The 17785-nt window shown below is 40.6% G+C and overlaps 1 protein-coding gene across 2 annotated transcripts in view; it reads left to right on the top strand.

Annotated features, from left to right (window-relative positions):
* PPIG (peptidylprolyl isomerase G) overlaps positions 1-17785 on the top strand; it is a 98931-nt gene that overhangs the window by 21167 nt on the left and 59979 nt on the right. The window contains exons 2-3 of one of the 2 annotated variants that reach the window (XM_053698407.1): positions 11855-11923; positions 14451-14525. In XM_053698407.1, coding sequence (XP_053554382.1) covers positions 11863-11923; positions 14451-14525 — 136 coding nt within the window. In that variant the 5' untranslated portion in view covers positions 11855-11862. The remainder of the gene's footprint in view (positions 1-11854; positions 11924-14450; positions 14526-17785) is intronic. The other variant, XM_053698408.1, reaches the window with a different exon arrangement.

Here is a 17785-nt window from a genome sequence, read left to right on the forward strand (position 1 = left end):
GGAAGGTATAGCCTTTCTCTTCAGGGTTTTTGTCCCTCCCAGATATCTCGTAGCTTTATCGAGCTTCGAAATTTAGCTAAAGTACAAGAATCTCTTCTTGAGTATTTAATATCAACTGTAAGGTGTTTGGGGGAATCTGGGTTAAGAAACCGGTCCAAAGGTGCCTGAGGTGCAATATTAAAATCGCCCACCACTATTGGGAGATTAATATATGGTAACAATCTTCTCTGGATGATATTCTCTAAGGGACCATAAATACCACAGACAATCAACTGGAAATTACACGGGTTTTATTTGTACAATAATAAAGTGTCCCTCATCATGTCTTTCGTTTTTAATAATAGTGTATGAAAATTGTTTCTCCAACATTGGTGTGTCCGGTCCACGGCGTCATCCATTACTTGTGGGAATATTCTCTTCCCCAACAGGAAATGGCAAAGAGCACAGCAAAAGCTGTCCATATAGCCCCTCCTCAGGCTCCGCCCCCCAGTCATTCTCTTTGCCGCTTTGAACAAGTAGCATCTCCACGGAGATGGTGAAGAGTATGTGGTCCAAGCGTGGGTTTTCAAATTCTGTGATAGATACTCTGGTCCAAGCCAGAAGACCTGTGACTAGAAAGATTTACCATAAAATATGGAAAAAATATATCTGTTGGTGTGAATCCAAGAGATTCTCCTGGAGTAAGATTAAAATTCCAAAGATTCTCTCCTTTCTCCAAGAAGGTTTGGATAAAGGGTTGTCAGCGAGTTCTCTAAAGGGACAGATTTCTGCTTTATCTGTCTTGTTACACAAACGACTGGCAGCTGTGCCAGATGTACAAGCTTTTGTTCAGGCTTTGGTCAGGATCAAGCCTGTTTACAGACCCATGACTCCTACTTGGAGTCTAAATTTAGTTCTTTCAGTTCTTCAAGGGGTTCCGTTTGAACCTTTACATTCCATAGATATTAAGTTACTATCTTGGAAAGTTCTGTTTTTGGTTGCTATTTCTTCTGCTAGAAGAGTTTCTGAATTATCTGCTTTGCAGTGTGATCTACCCTATCTGGTTTTCCATTCAGATAAGGTTGTTTTGCGTACTAAGCCTGGTTTTCTTCCAAAAGTTGTTTCCAACAAGAATATTAACCAGGAAATAGTTGTTCCTTCTCTGTGTCCGAATCCAGTTTCAAAGAAGGAACGTTTGTTACACAATTTAGATGTAGTTCGTGCTTTAAAGTTCTATTTAGAAGCAACAAAAGATTTTAGACAAACCTCATCTTTGTTTGTCGTTTACTCTGGTAAGAGGAGAGGTCAAAAAGCTACTGCTACCTCTCTTTCTTTCTGGCTGAAAAGCATTATCCGATTGGCTTATGAGACTGCCGGACGGCAGCCTCCTGAACGAATCACAGCTCACTCTACTAGGGCTGTGGCTTCCACATGGGCCTACAAGAACGAGGCTTCTGTTGATCAGATATGTAAGGCAGCGACTTGGTCTTCTCTGCACACTTTTGCCAAATTCTACAAATTTGATACTTATGCTTCTTCGCAGGCTATTTTTGGGAGAAAGGTTTTGCAAGCTGTGGTGCCTTCCATTTAGGTAACCTGATTTGCTCCCTCCCTTCATCCGTGTCCTAAAGCTTTGGTATTGGTTCCCACAAGTAATGGATGACGCCGTGGACCGGACACACCAATGTTGGAGAAAACAGAATTTATGCTTACCTGATAAATTACTTTCTCCAACGGTGTGTCCGGTCCACGGCCCGCCCTGGTTTTTCTAATCAGGTTTGAAAAATTTATTTCTCTATACACTACAGTCACCACGGCACCCTATAGTTTCTCCTTTTTTTCTCCTAACCGTCGGTCGAATGACTGGGGGGCGGAGCCTGAGGAGGGGCTATATGGACAGCTTTTGCTGTGCTCTTTGCCATTTCCTGTTGGGGAAGAGAATATTCCCACAAGTAATGGATGACGCCGTGGACCGGACACACCGTTGGAGAAAGTAATTTATCAGGTAAGCATAAATTCTGTTTTTTTAAAGATGATAGCTATCCCTCTAAATCTACGTGATAAATAGGGAGTATAGATAACTTCCGAGACCCATTCCTGTTTTATTTTTTGATGGTTTATTTGCGAGAGATGAGTCTCTTCTATTTTGGAAATATCTGTGTTTGTTAATTTAAAGGGATAGTTTAGTCAAAAATAAACTTTCATGATTCAATTAGAGCATGCAATTTTAAGCAACTTTCTAATTTAGTCTATCAATTTTTCTTTGTTCTCTTAGTATCTTTATTTAAAAAAGCTGGAAAGTAAGCATAGGAGTCAGCCCATTTTTGGTACAGCACCTGTGTAGCTTTTGCTTATTGGATGGCTATATTTAGACACCAATTAGCAAGCACTTACCCAGGTGCTGAACCAAAAATAGGCCGGCTTCTAAGCTTACATTTTAGCTTTTTTAAAATAAAAATACAAAGAACAAAGAAAATTTGATAATAGGAGTAAATTAGAAAGTTGCTTAGTGGTTGTGTTCCTTTTAGCGGTCTCTTCTGCTAGAAGTAGGGATGCACCGAAACGAAACCGAAACTTGTTTTTTTTTTCTTTTTTAACTACAGTGTGTGTGTGTGTGTGTAGCTGAGAGAGCTTGTAGGCGGGAAAGCTCCAACAAATGGGCATGGTCACTTGTACCGTAGGGTGTGATCTGCAGTGAAACTGGGGAAGCTCTACAATGGAGAGCGTGGTTATAGCCAGACAACAATACAAGGTGAACATGTGTTTTGTTTTTGGGTGTAGTTATCTATCCGATGGGCGTGGATGCACCTGATCGTCTCATCTCCGCCTAGTTCCTGGTTCGGGTCTCACACTGACCCGTCAGATTATATGTCCGGAGCCCCAAATTGAGTCTGCCTATCACCAGGACCACCAGACTTAGCTATGACCTTACGTGCAGGGTGGTTATAGAAAGTTACTGTGCTTTTTTGTATACACTGTCTGGTGGGTGCTAATTTGTACCAACTGTGTGCAAGCTTGGGGCTTATGCATATATAGTGTGCACGCATATTTGACTCAGGCAAATAGAATGTCTACGTACAAGAGGCTGATGTATGAGTACTTTATATAAGGCTTATATGTGTGTGCTTAGGGCTGTGTCTGATAATATCAAGTGTTTATAAACATGTTACTTATCCCCCTTTGAATACTGTATTCAGAACTTTGGTTTCCTTCTAAAAAAAAAAAAAAAAAAAAAGACACTGCTGGTTTCAAATATCATCATGTCATGGTACTTATGTGTGTGCTCTGTGTACCATGCCAGTGCTGCTCACCTTATGCTAAGGATAGACATGTAACGCAATAGAACAGGGGAGTGCTGTACATTTTTAGCCATTTTGGTCCTCTTTGGGCCGAAATTGGAGTTGCACATTTTCGGCGGCCCAAATTTTGGTGCATTGCTAGTATTATTCTTTATTTAGTTCTGTGTAACAGAATCCGATTTAACGTTTTTTGTTTTTTTTTGTTTGTTTTTTGTTTTTTTACCAATTATCAAAATAAAGTATAGTCCTAGAAAAGTATTATTATATGCAAAACAGTAAGTCAAGTAATGAACTCAAAAAGCAGCTCTAGGCTGGCATCAAATTTGAAATATGCTACACAATAATTTTACTGAAAATAAAAGGCAAAAAACCAAAAACCGAAATAACAAAAAATGCCATTTTCGGCCGAAACTTTCTGCGGCCTAAATTTCGGTGCATCCCTAGCTAGAAGATTATCTGAATTATCTGCTCTTGTGGTGTTCCTCATCTTATTTTTATAGGATAAGGCAGTTTCTTAGGACTAGATTTGATTTCTTTCCTATTATCAGACGGAAATTTTTTGTTAAGGCATCAAAGTATTATTGGCGCTACTATAGTTTTCAGACATACTTCTAGTTTTCTGGTTACAGGACTTTTTTTGCAGGTAGGTTAGCCTCCACCTTAAGGGATTACTGCTAATTTTATTATATCGCTTGCCAATTCTTAGCCTTTTAAGAATGAGGTTTCAGTTGTCCAACTTTGCAAGGCAGCTATTTTTTCTTAAATTCTACCATTTTGGTGTTTGTTTTGCTTCTTCTGAGGCAGCATATGGTAGTAATGTCCTTCAGGTAGTTGTCTCAGGATGATTATAGTTTTTGCTTGGGTATTAGTTCCCAGGAGTAATGAATCATGCACACTCACCACATTTATGAAAGAAAATGTAATTTATGCTTACCTGATTAATTCATTTCTTTCATGGTTTTGAGTCCACAAGACCTCACCCTTTGTTTTGTTTTTTCTTACGCACACTTTTTTCTTTTCTTTTCTTCCCTGATCCTATTTGTTTGCTCTTGATTCTTTTCCTACCTCTTAGGCTTCCCTATACGTTGGACTAAGTTGCCATTGATGTGGGGAAAGGTTTTATAGAGTTCTAGGTTTGTGCATCTTTGCCTCCTCCTAGTGGTAGGGAAGAGTAATTCCCAGGAGTAATGGATCATGGACTCTCGCCACCATGAAAGAAATTTAATTTATCAGGTAAAGGTAAATTATGTTTTTATGGGCATATATAAGCCAACTTGTTTCTATTGGTCTGATTTGGCCAGGGCAGACCAATACTCAAAACTATGCCAGATCTTACAAATAAATGCAAATGCCATATCCATTCTAATTAACACCAAAATAACTGGCAAATTCTCTACAAAACCAAAAAGGCAAAAAAAGGATACATGAAACCACATTTCCTTTCATGATTCAGCTAGAGCATACAATTTCTTCTGTTAAGTATGATCAGTCCACGGGTCATCATTACTTCTGGGATATTACTCCTCCCCAACAGGAAGTGCAAGAGGATTCACCCAGCAGAGCTGCATATAGCTCCTCCCCTCTACGTCACTCCCAGTCATTCTCTTGCACCCAACGACTAGATAGGATGTGTGAGAGGACTATGGTGATTATACTTAGTTTTATATCTTCAATCAAAAGTTTGTTATTTTAAAATAGCACCGGAGTGTGTTATTACCTCTCTGGCAGAGTTTGAAGAAGAATCTACCAGAGTTTTGCTATGATTTTAGCCGGAGTAGTTAAGATCATATTGCTGTTCTCGGCCATCTGAGGAGTGAGGTAAACTTCAGATCAGGGGACAGCGGGCAGATGAATCTGCATAGAGGTATGTAGCAGTTTTTATTTTCTGACAATGGAATTGATGAGAAAATCCTGCCATACCGATATAATGTCATGTATGTATACTTTACATTTCAGTATTCTGGGGAATGGTACTTCACTAGAATTACACTGTAAGAAATACATAAAGCTGTTTAATAACTAGAGATTATGTTTAACGTTTTTGCTGGAATGTAAAATCGTTTTCATTTGCTGAGGTACTGTGTGAATAAATGTTTGGGCACTATTTTTCCACTTGGCAGTTGCTTAATCTGTTTTTCTGACAGTTTCTGTTCTCCCTCACTGCTGTGTGTGAGGGGGAGGGGCCGTTTTTTGGCGCTTTTACTATGCATCAAACATTTCAGTCAGCAACTCATTGTATTCCCTGCATGATCCGGTTCATCTCTACAGAGCTCAGGGGTCTTCAAAACTTATTTTGAGGGAGGTAATTTCTCTCAGCAGAGCTGTGAGAATTATAGTTTGACTGAGATAAAAAACGTTTTTTCTGTAATTTGTTTCCTTCAGAATTTGTTATCTTTGCTAATGGGATTAAACCTTTGCTAAAGTTGTGTTGTTTACAAGGATTGAGGCTATAACTGTTTCAATTTATTAATTTTCAACTGTCATAGATCTTCTGTGCTTCTTAAAGGCACAGTACGTTTTAATATTATTCTAATTGAATTGTATTTCCAAGTTGCAAGTTTATTTGCTAGTGTGTTAAACATGTCTGATTCAGAGGATGATACCTGTGTCATTTGTTGCAATGCCAAAGTGGAGCCCAATAGAAATTTATGTACTAACTGTATTGATGCTACTTTAAATAAAAGTCAATCTGTACAAATTGAACAAATTTCACCAAACAACGAGGGGAGAGTTATGCCGACTAACTCGCCTCACGTGTCAGTACCTACATCTCCCGCTCAGAGGGAGGTGCGTGATATTGTAGCGCCGAGTACATCTGGGCGGCCATTACAAATCACATTACAGGATATGGCTACTGTTATGACTGAGGTTTTGGCTAAATTACCAGAACTAAGAGGTAAGCGTGATCACTCTGGGGTGAGAACAGAGTGCGCTGATAATATTAGGGCCATGTCAGACACTGCGTCACAGGTGGCAGAACATGAGGACGGAGAACTTCATTCTGTGGGTGACGGTTCTGATCCAAACAGACTGGATTCAGATATTTCAAATTTTAAATTTAAACTGGAAAACCTCCGTGTATTACTAGGGGAGGTGTTAGCGGCTCTGAATGATTGTAACACAGTTGCAATACCAGAGAAAATGTGTAGGTTGGATAAATATTTTGCGGTACCGACGAGTACTGAGGTTTTTCCTATACCTAAGAGACTTACTGAAATTGTTACTAAGGAGTGGGATAGACCCGGTGTGCCGTTCTCACCCCCTCCGATATTTAGAAAAATGTTTCCAATAGACGCCACCACAAGGGACTTATGGCAAACGGTCCCTAAGGTGGAGGGAGCAGTTTCTACCTTAGCTAAGCGTACCACTATCCCGGTGGAGGATAGCTGTGCTTTTTCAGATCCAATGGATAAAAGGTTAGAGGGTTACCTTAAGAAAATGTTTGTTCAACAAGGTTTTATATTGCAACCCCTTGCATGCATTGCGCCGATCACGGCTGCAGCGGCATTCTGGATTGAGTCTCTGGAAGAGAACATTGGTTCAGCTACTCTGGACGACATTACGGACAGGCTTAGAGTCCTTAAACTAGCTAATTCATTCATTTCGGAGGCCGTAGTACATCTTACTAAACTTACGGCGAAGAATTCAGGATTCGCCATTCAGGCACGCAGGGCGCTGTGGCTAAAATCCTGGTCAGCTGATGTTACTTCTAAGTCTAAATTGCTTAATATACCTTTCAAAGGGCAGACCTTATTCGGGCCCGGGTTGAAAGAGATTATCGCTGACATTACAAGAGGTAAAGGCCATGCCCTGCCTCAGGACAAAGCCAAAGCCAAGACTAGACAGTCTAATTTTCGTTCCTTTCGTAATTTCAAAGCAGGAGCAGCATCAACTTCCTCTGCACCAAAACAGGAAGGAGCTGTTGCTCGCTACAGACAAGGCTGGAAACCTAACCAGTCCTGGAACAAGGGCAAGCAGACTAGGAAACCTGCTGCTGCCCCTAAAACAGCATGAATTGAGGGCCCCCGATCCGGGATCGGATCTAGTGGGGGGCAGACTTTCTCTCTTCGCCCAGGCTTGGGCAAGAGATGTTCAGGATCCCTGGGCGCTAGAGATAATATCTCAGGGATACCTTCTGGACTTCAAATACTCTCCTCCAAGAGAGAGATTTCATCTGTCAAGATTGTCAACAATCCAGACAAAGAAAGAGGCGTTTCTACGCTGCGTACAAGAGCTCTTGTTAATGGGAGTAATCCATCCAGTTCCACGATCGGAACAGGGACAGGGGTTTTACTCAAATCTGTTTGTGGTTCCCAAAAAAGAGGGAACTTTCAGACCAATCCTGGACTTAAAGATCCTAAACAAATTCCTAAGAGTTCCATCGTTCAAGATGGAGACTATTCGGACAATTTTACCTATGATCCAAGAGGGTCAATACATGACCACTGTAGATTTAAAAGATGCTTACCTTCACATACCGATTCACAAAGATCATTATCGGTACCTAAGGTTTGCCTTCCTAGACAGGCATTACCAGTTTGTGGCTCTTCCATTCGGATTGGCTACAGCTCCAAGAATCTTCACAAAGGTTCTGGGTGCTCTTCTGGCGGTTCTAAGACCGCGGGGAATCTCGGTAGCTCCATACCTAGACGACATTCTGATACAAGCTTCAAGCTTTCAAACTGCCAAGTCTCATACAGAGTTAGTGCTGGCATTTCTAAGGTCACATGGATGGAAGGTGAACGAAAAGAAAAGTTCACTCGTTCCACTCACAAGAGTTCCCTTCCTGGGGACTCTTTTATAGATTCTGTAGAAATGAAGATTTACCTGACAGAGGACAGGCTAACAAGACTTCAAAGTGCTTGCCGCACCCTTCATTCCATTCAACACCCGTCAGTGGCTCAATGCATGGAGGTAATCGGCTTAATGGTAGCGGCAATGGACATAGTACCCTTTGCACGCTTACACCTCAGACCACTGCAACTGTGCATGCTAAGTCAGTGGAATGGGGATTACTCAGACTTATCCCCTTCTCTGAATCTGGATCAAGAGACCAGAAATTCTCTTCTATGGTGGCTTTCTCGGCCACATCTGTCCAGGGGGATGCCATTCAGCAGACCAGACTGGACAATTGTAACAACAGACGCCAGCCTTCTAGGTTGGGGTGCCGTCTGGAATTCTCTGAAGGCTCAGGGACAATGGAGTCAGGAGGAGAGTCTCCTGCCAATAAACATTCTGGAATTGAGAGCAGTTCTCAATGCCCTCCTGGCTTGGCCCCAGTTGACAACTCGGGGGTTCATCAGGTTTCAGTCGGACAACATCACGACTGTAGCTTACATCAACCATCAGGGAGGGACAAGAAGCTCCCTAGCTATGATGGAAGTATCAAAGATAATTTGCTGGGCAGAGTCTCACTCTTGCCACCTGTCAGCAATCCACATCCCGGGAGTGGAGAACTGGGAGGCGGATTTCTTAAGTCGTCAGACTTTTCATCCGGGGGAGTGGGAACTTCATCCGGAGGTCTTTGCCCAAATACTTCGACGTTGGGGCAAACCAGAGATAGATCTCATGGCGTCTCGACAGAACGCCAAGCTTCCTCGTTACGGGTCCAGATCCAGGGATCCAGGAGCAGTCCTGATAGATGCTCTGACAGCACCTTGGGACTTCAGGATGGCTTACGTGTTTCCACCCTTCCCGTTGCTTCCTCGATTGATTGCCAGAATCAAACAAGAGAGAGCATCAGTGATTCTAATAGCACCTGCGTGGCCACGCAGGACTTGGTATGCAGACCTGGTGGACATGTCATCCTGTCCACCTTGGTCTCTACCTCTGAAACAGGACCTTCTGATACAGGGTCCCTTCAAACATCAAAATCTAACTTCTCTGAAGCTGACTGCTTGGAAATTGAACGCTTGATTTTATCAAGACGTGGATTTTCTGAGTCAGTTATTGATACCTTAATACAGGCTAGGAAACCTGTTACCAGAAAGATTTACCATAAGATATGGCGTAAATACCTATATTGGTGTGAATCCAAAGGTTACTCTTGGAGTAAGGTTAGGATTCCTAGGATATTGTCTTTTCTACAAGAAGGTTTAGAAAAGGGTTTATCTGCTAGTTCATTAAAGGGACAGATCTCAGCTCTGTCCATTCTGTTACACAAACGTCTGTCAGAAGTTCCTGACGTCCAGGTTTTTTGTCAGGCTTTGGCCAGAATTAAGCCTGTGTTTAAAACTGTTGCTCCACCATGGAGTTTAAACCTTGTTCTTAATGTTTTACAGGGCGTTCCGTTTGAACCCCTTCATTCCATTGATATAAAGTTGTTATCTTGGAAAGTTCTATTTTTAATGGCTATTTCCTCGGCTCGAAGAGTCTCTGAATTATCAGCCTTACATTGTGATTCTCCTTATTTGATTTTTCATTCGGATAAGGTAGTCCTGCGTACTAAACCTGGGTTCTTACCTAAGGTAGTTACTAACAGGAATATCAATCAAGAGATTGTTGTTCCTTCTTTATGCCCAAATCCTTCTTCAAAGAAGGAACGTCTACTGCACAACCTGGATGTAGTCCGTGCTCTAAAATTTTACTTACAGGCAACTAAGGAATTTCGACAAACGTCTTCTCTGTTTGTCATTTACTCTGGGCAGAGGAGAGGTCAAAAAGCTTCCGCTACCTCTCTTTCTTTTTGGCTTCGTAGCATAATTCGTTTAGCTTATGAGACTGCTGGACAGCAGCCTCCTGAAAGAATTACAGCTCATTCTACTAGAGCTGTGGCTTCCACTTGGGCCTTCAAGAATGAGGCCTCTGTTGAACAGATTTGCAAGGCTGCAACTTGGTCTTCGCTTCATACTTTTTCCAAATTTTACAAATTTGACACTTTTGCTTCATCGGAGGCTATTTTTGGGAGAAAGGTTCTTCAGGCAGTGGTTCCTTCTGTATAAAGAGCCTGCCTATCCCTCCCGTCATCCGTGTACTTTTGCTTTGGTATTGGTATCCCAGAAGTAATGATGACCCGTGGACTGATCACACTTAACAGAAGAAAACATAATTTATGCTTACCTGATAAATTCCTTTCTTCTGTAGTGTGATCAGTCCACGGCCCGCCCTGTTTTTAAGGCAGGTAAATATTTTTTAATTTATACTCCAGTCACCACTTCACCCTTGGCTTTTCCTTTCTCATTGGTCCTTGGTCGAATGACTGGGAGTGACGTAGAGGGGAGGAGCTATATGCAGCTCTGCTGGGTGAATCCTCTTGCACTTCCTGTTGGGGAGGAGTAATATCCCAGAAGTAATGATGACCCGTGGACTGATCACACTACAGAAGAAAGGAATTTATCAGGTAAGCATAAATTATGTTTTTAAACAACTTTCTAATTTACTTATAAAATTTGCAATAGCAGCTAATAATAATGTCATTGTTTGTGTAATCTATTGGCTGATAAGCTTGATCTTCGAAGTTTAGAACGTCTATTTATGATCAAATATCTAACTAAAAAAAATGAGTGCTATAATTATCAGTTGAACTTACAAATCTTACAAGTTAGTATGTATATCATGCATTGTTGTTCCTGAGCCTACCTAGGTGTGCTTTTCAACAAAATAGATGGAAGTAAATTGGATAGTTATTTAACCCCTTAAGCACTGGGAATTTTAGAGAAAAACATGCCCAAAGTTCCAGAGAATTTTTTGCGTTTTTGCTATCACAGTGATCCCCCCCCCCCCCCCCCCCCACCGATTGTATGGATGGCCCCTTCTCTCCCCATTTCCATAGTGTAGGGAACCTATCCATCCCTCACTTAACATTACATTTTTTTTGACTGTAGGGAATCCTACCTTTTTCCCCTCCTGAGATGCACCTCCCTCCTTCCCTACCAATCTGTTTGCATCGGCGATCTGCCTTCATATGGTACGATCAGCGCTCGCTTACCATATGAAGGCAGATGCCTTCCACCTCTAGCTGCAACCTTACTTGTCAAAGCTGACAGATGGGACCACAGCATGAGGTAGGTTAGATATAGCTACTACGTAAACAGGGTACGCTAAAGCAAAGAACACTGGTAGGTAGTAGCTACGTCTAATATGCAGAAGGGGTTAAAATTACTCTATCTGAATCAAATGTGGTTTTTTATGCCCCTTTTAATGACTGTATACGCAATCTGGGCTGATTTTTAAGAAGGTACAGTCTGTCTACTTGGTCAGATACCTGTAACTACACAAAAGCCAGACAAAAGTGACTTCCCAAATTCAGTGTATTTACAGCTAGAAAATCTGTCCATAAGATATTGTTCATGTGAGGAAATTACACGCTGCTTGTGCCCTTTTAGTGTTAAATGACTTGCATATGACCATTTAATGCTTGCATATTTATATAAAATAATCGTAATTATAGATATGCTGTAGTCTGTCTATACTATAGTATTGTAAAAGTGTATTGATGGAAAGCACCTAAAAGAGTATGTATGATCTGTTGTTTCTGCAGCTGTTTTTATCTTTTACAATCTCTTTAAATAGATGTTGCTGGGTAGGATTCAATGGCTATAAACTCACCACAACATTTTGCATTTTGTTCTCCACAGCTTGAACCATGGGAATCAAAGTACAACGACCTCGATGTTTTTTTGACATTTCAATCAACAATGTAACAAGTAAGAAATACAAAACTTGAATCCATTTATATGCTATTTAGTATTATTTATTTAAAGTGCCATTAAAGTCGAAAATTTACGTACTCTAAATTTATTAGACTAGCGACCCTACATCTCTATGCATTTAATCTCCACAAAGGGTTTAAACGCATAGATGTACCACTGTTGCTGTCCCAACCAGCAGCGTTGCTAGTCTTAAAATGATCTGCTTGTAATTTTTCGACTATAATGGCCCATTAATTATAACATTTGCAAAAACATCATCCTAAGTGTACGAAAAGTGCTGTATATATTTTTTCATGCATAAATAAAATGTGATTCTTCTTGACTTGTTGAGCTTATTCTTGTTGAACATGCACAAAAACCTAAACTTTAAAAGATACACATATAAATGATAGATGTCAGAATGTGTTTTAAAAGGACATGATACTCCACATAAGTTTTTAGTTTACTATCTATTCCCCCTTAATGCTGGTATCAAGTGTTTAACATTGGAACAAAGTTCCTATGTAAACACTCTCTGGAAAAATTAAATAGAGGATCACATGATTTCAAGGCCAGTATCGGATCATGGGAGCAGCCTTCACCTTATTTCTAGTGCCTATTTTTGTGCAGCCACATTTACCTTTTTTGTCTGCCTTTGCTGCTTGGCATGCGCCCCCCACTCCGATTTTTCATTCTCTAAAAGGAGGAGACTGCAGGGCACCATATAAGTAGGGTTACTATATTGCCGCTTTAAAAAGGGACACCTATGAAAAATACATATGCCAGGGCCGTTTTCAGAGCTGTTTAAAGAAATGTTTTGTATAAGAACCCTGACATGTATTTTTCATGTGTCCCTTTTTAACCCCTTGAGTGCTAACGACGGCTCTGAGCCGTCGCAGAGTTTCCCACTCTGGTGCTAACGACAGCTCAGAGCCGTCGCTAGCACTCTCCCACCTTGAGGGAGATCTGGGGGTACCCATCCGATCCTACCCCGGCGATCGTGCCTGTAGAGTGACAGGCATCGCCGGGGCTTCCCGTTTTGCATGGTGACGTCACGCGCAATAACGTGATGACGTCACAGCGCAACTTTATTTATACTTAACTATGTTAACTATAGGAGCAGGGGCATGCTGCTTAGAAGCCTGTATCTCAAGCAGCTACAGACCCCCAAGACCCACCATTGGAAAGGTAATCGCCTAACCTTTCAAACAGTGTAAGGATTGACAAAAATAAAAAAAAGTTAAAAAAATAAATGTTCAAAAAATAAAAAAAAAACATTAAAAAAAATCTTAGCACCCAGGTGGGAAAGTGCTTAGCACTCAAAGGGTTAAAGTGGCAATATGGTCACCCTACATATATAAAGCATGGAATATCCTAAGTGCTTGAGATGTTTCTGTGTTGGGTAACCCAGGTTACACTTAGTTGTTACTTTAAATTGGAACCACTTTTTTTTTTTTTTTTTTATTACATGCAAATTATGGTTCATTTCAATTTTAAATATACTTCCAATACCAAAAATGCTTCTAGTAAAAGTTGTCATTCCTTTTTCGGCGGGATATTCGCATATTCTATGTGTGACTATAGCATCAGAAGGCGTGTTTGAATGCTTGTGCACAAGGCACTCACAGCTTATGCACAAATGCCTCTGAGAAACAGTAATATTGTTTATTGGAAGCATTTTTACTAATGAAAGTAGATTGCAAAAGTGCTTTTTAAAACTGAAATGCACTCATTCACTTTTCATTTTTGGCCTCTCTATCCCTTTTGACACTTTTGTATACATAAAAGGAAACTAATGAGTGCAGTGTTCCTTTACGATCTAAGGTGTTAAATTTGAATTGTCCAAAAATTATTTAAAGAACTGCCAGAGTGCAGTTTACTTATTGATGGGAATTAGTGGTGTGAATTATAGCCATGCATGGTACAGGGAGTGTTTTCCTGGTTAAAATGCTTTGTAAACGGGGTTTTTCATGTGGTGTCAGACGGTATTTAATTGGGTTCATGCTGAAAATGTACCAGAGACATGTAGTGCACTTGACAAGATATGTTAGCCAGGGACAGCACTTACAAGCTGTTCTTTTTAAAGGCACAGTAAATACCTTGAGATTTTTAAAATGTTTAGTTATTCATAATGAAACAACTTTGCAATATACTTTATTTTGCCCTCTTTTCGTGTTGTTGATCTCTGAATATAGAGAGCCTTTTGTCTTCTCAAGGCTAACTCTGCTACATATGTCTCAATTTAGCTTTGTCAGCTTCAAAAGAATGTTCTTTATACCAACTTTATGGCAGGGGCTAGCCTTGAACACATATGTAAGCTAATGACAAGCAGTATATATGTGCAGCTAAATCCCAGCTCCTGAGCCTACCTATGGGTTTCATGTCCTTTTTAAATTTTTAATGTAATAGGCTGCTTTTTCAAGATAAGGACTTTTTATGCAGAACAAGTAAATTAAATGCATTATGTGTTATATTAATCTTCAAAATAATGATTGTATATCTTATGATTTTTTTTTATTATTATTTTTTTTTATTATTATAGTTGGAAGAGTCATCTTTGAACTGTTCTCTGACATTTGCCCCAAAACATGTGAAAATTTCCGCTGTCTTTGTACAGGTCAGTCAAATATTTTTGGGATTATATATATATCCCATTCTAAAAATAAAATCACATATTTCTCCAACATTGGTGTGTCCGGTCCACGGCGTCATCCTTACTTGTGGGATATTCTCTTCCCCAACAGGAAATGGCAAAGAGTCCCAGCAAAGCTGGTCACATGATCCCTCCTAGGCTCCGCCCACCCCAGTCATTCTCTTTGCCGTTGCACAGGCAACCTCTCCACGGAGATGGTTAAGAGTTTTTTGGTGTTTAAATGTAGTTTTTATTCTTCTATCAAGTGTTTGTTATTTTAAAATAGTGCTGGTATGTACTATTTACTCTGAAACAGAAAAGGATGAAGATTTCTGTTTGTAAGAGGAAGATGATTTTAGCAGACAGTAACTAAAATCGATTGCTGTTTCCACACAGGACTGTTGAGATGAAGTAACTTCAGTTGGGGGAAACAGTTAGCAGACTTTTCTGCTTAAGGTATGACTAGCCATATTTCTAACAAGACCATGTAATGCTGGAAGGCTGTCATTTCCCCTCATGGGGACCGGTAAGCCATTTTCTTGGTCAAACATAAAAGAATAAAGGGCTTAAAAAAGGGCTTAAAAACTGGTATACATTTTTATGGGCTAAAACGATTGCTTTATTGGGGCATATTATGCAGATTCTAGCTAATAATTGGCATTATAATCTTGGGGAACGTTTAAAGCCTTTCTAGTTATAGACTGAGCCTCATTTTCGCGCCATTACTGCGCAGTTGTTTTTGGAGAGCAAGGCATGCAGATGCATGTGTAAGGATCTAAGAATCACTAAAAAAAGCTTCTAGAAGGCGTCATTTGGTATCGTATTCCCCTCTGGGCTTGGTTGGGTCTCAGCAAAGCATATAGCTGGGACTGTATAGGGGTTAAATTTAAAAACGGCTCCGGTTCCGTTATTTTAAGGGTTAAAGCTCTGAAATTTGGTGTGCAATACTTTTAATGCTTTAAGACACTGTGGTGAAATTTTGGTAATTTTTGAACAATTCCTTCATACTTTTTCACATATTCAGTAATAAAGTGTTTTCAGTTTGAAATTTAAAGAGACAGTAACGGTTTTATTTTAAAACGTTTTTTGTGCTTTGTTGACAAGTTTAAGCCTGTTTAACATGTCTGTACCATCAGATAAGCTATGTTCTATATGTATGAAAGCCAATGTGTCTCCCCATTTAAATTTATGTGATAATTGTGCCATAGTGTCCAAACAAAGTAAGGACAGTAATGCCACAGATAATGATATTGCCCAAGATGATTCCTCAAATGAGGGGAGTAAACATGATACTACATCATCCCCTACTGTGTCTACACCAGTTTTGCCCACACTGGAGGCCCCTAGTACATCTAGTGCGCCAATACTTATTACCATGCAACAATTAACGGCTGTATTGGATAACTCCATAGCAAATCTTTTATCCAAAATGCCTACTTATCAGAGAAAGCGCGATTGCTCTGTTTTAAACACTGAAGAGCAAGAGGGCGCTGATGATAACTGTTCTGACATACCCTCACACCAATCTCAAGGGGCCATGAGGGAGGTTTTGTCTGATGGAGAAATCTCAGATTCAGAAAAAATTTCTCATCAAGCTGAACCTGATGTTGTGACATTTAAATTTAAATTAGAACATCTCCGCGCACTGCTTAAGGAGGTGTTATCTACTCTGGATGATTGTGACAATTTGGTCATTCCAGAGAAATTATGTAAGATGGACAAGTTCCTAGAGGTTCCGGTGCCCCCCGACGCTTTTCCTATACCCAAACGGGTGGCGGACATAGTAAATAAAGAGTGGGAAAAGCCCGGCATACCTTTTGTCCCCCCCCCCTATATTTAAGAAATTATTTCCTATAGTCGACCCCAGAAAGGACTTATGGCAGACAGTCCCCAAGGTCGAGGGGGCGGTTTCTACTCTAAACAAACGCACTACTATTCCTATCGAAGATAGTTGTGCTTTCAAAGATCCTATGGATAAAAAATTAGAGGGTTTGCTTAAAAAGATTTTTGTACAGCAAGGTTACCTTCTACAACCAATTTCATGCATTGTTCCTGTCACTACGGCAGCGTGTTTCTGGTTCGAGGAACTAGAAAAGTCGCTCAGTAAAGAATCTTCGTATGAGGAGGTTATGGACAGAGTTCAAGCACTTAAATTGGCTAACTCTTTTGTTTTAGATGCCGCTTTGCAATTAGCTAGATTAGCGGCGAAAAATTCAGGGTTTGCTATCGTGGCGCGCAGAGCGCTTTGGCTAAAGTCTTGGTCAGCGGATGTGTCTTCCAAGACAAAATTGCTTAACATTCCTTTCAAAGGTAAAACATTATTTGGACCAGATTTGAAAGAGATTATTTCAGACATCACTGGGGGAAAGGGCCACGCCCTCCCACAGGATAGGTCTTTTAAGGCTAAAAATAAGCCTAATTTTCGTCCCTTTCGCAGAAACGGACCATCCTCTAATTCTGCATCCTCTAAGCAAGAGGGTAATACTTCACAACCCAAACCAGCCTGGAAACCAATGCAAGGCTGGAACAAGGGTAAGCAGGCCAAGAAGCCTACCACTGCTACCAAAACAGCATGAAGGGATAGCCCCCGATCCGGGACCGGATCTAGTGGGGGGCAGACTCTCTCTCTTTGCTCAGGCTTGGGCAAGAGATGTTCAGGATCCTTGGGCGCTAGAAATAGTTTCTCAAGGTTATCTCCTGGAATTCAAGGAACTACCCCCAAGGGGAAGGTTCCACAGGTCTCACTTATCTTCAAACCAAATAAAGAGACAGGCATTCTTACATTGTGTAGAAGACCTGTTAAAGATGGGAGTGATACATCCAGTTCCAATAAGAGAACAAGGAATGGGATTTTATTCCAATCTGTTCATAGTTCCCAAAAAAGAGGGAACATTCAGACCAATTTTGGATCTGAAGATCCTAAACAAATTTCTCAGGGTACCATCGTTCAAAATGGAAACTATTCGAACGATCCTACCCACCATCCAGGAAAGTCAATTTATGACTACCGTGGATTTAAAGGATGCGTACCTACATATTCCTATCCACAAGGAACATCATCAGTTCCTAAGGTTCGCTTTTCTGGACAAGCATTACCAGTTTGTGGCACTTCCATTCGGATTAGCCACTGCTCCAAGGATTTTCACAAAGGTACTAGGGTCCCTTCTAGCGGTTCTAAGACCAAGGGGCATTGCAGTAGTACCTTACTGGGATGACATCCTAATTCAAGCGTCGTCCCTGTCAAA

The sequence above is a fragment of the Bombina bombina genome, chromosome 1, assembly GCF_027579735.1.
Source record: "Bombina bombina isolate aBomBom1 chromosome 1, aBomBom1.pri, whole genome shotgun sequence".
Taxonomy (NCBI): Eukaryota; Metazoa; Chordata; class Amphibia; order Anura; family Bombinatoridae; genus Bombina; species Bombina bombina.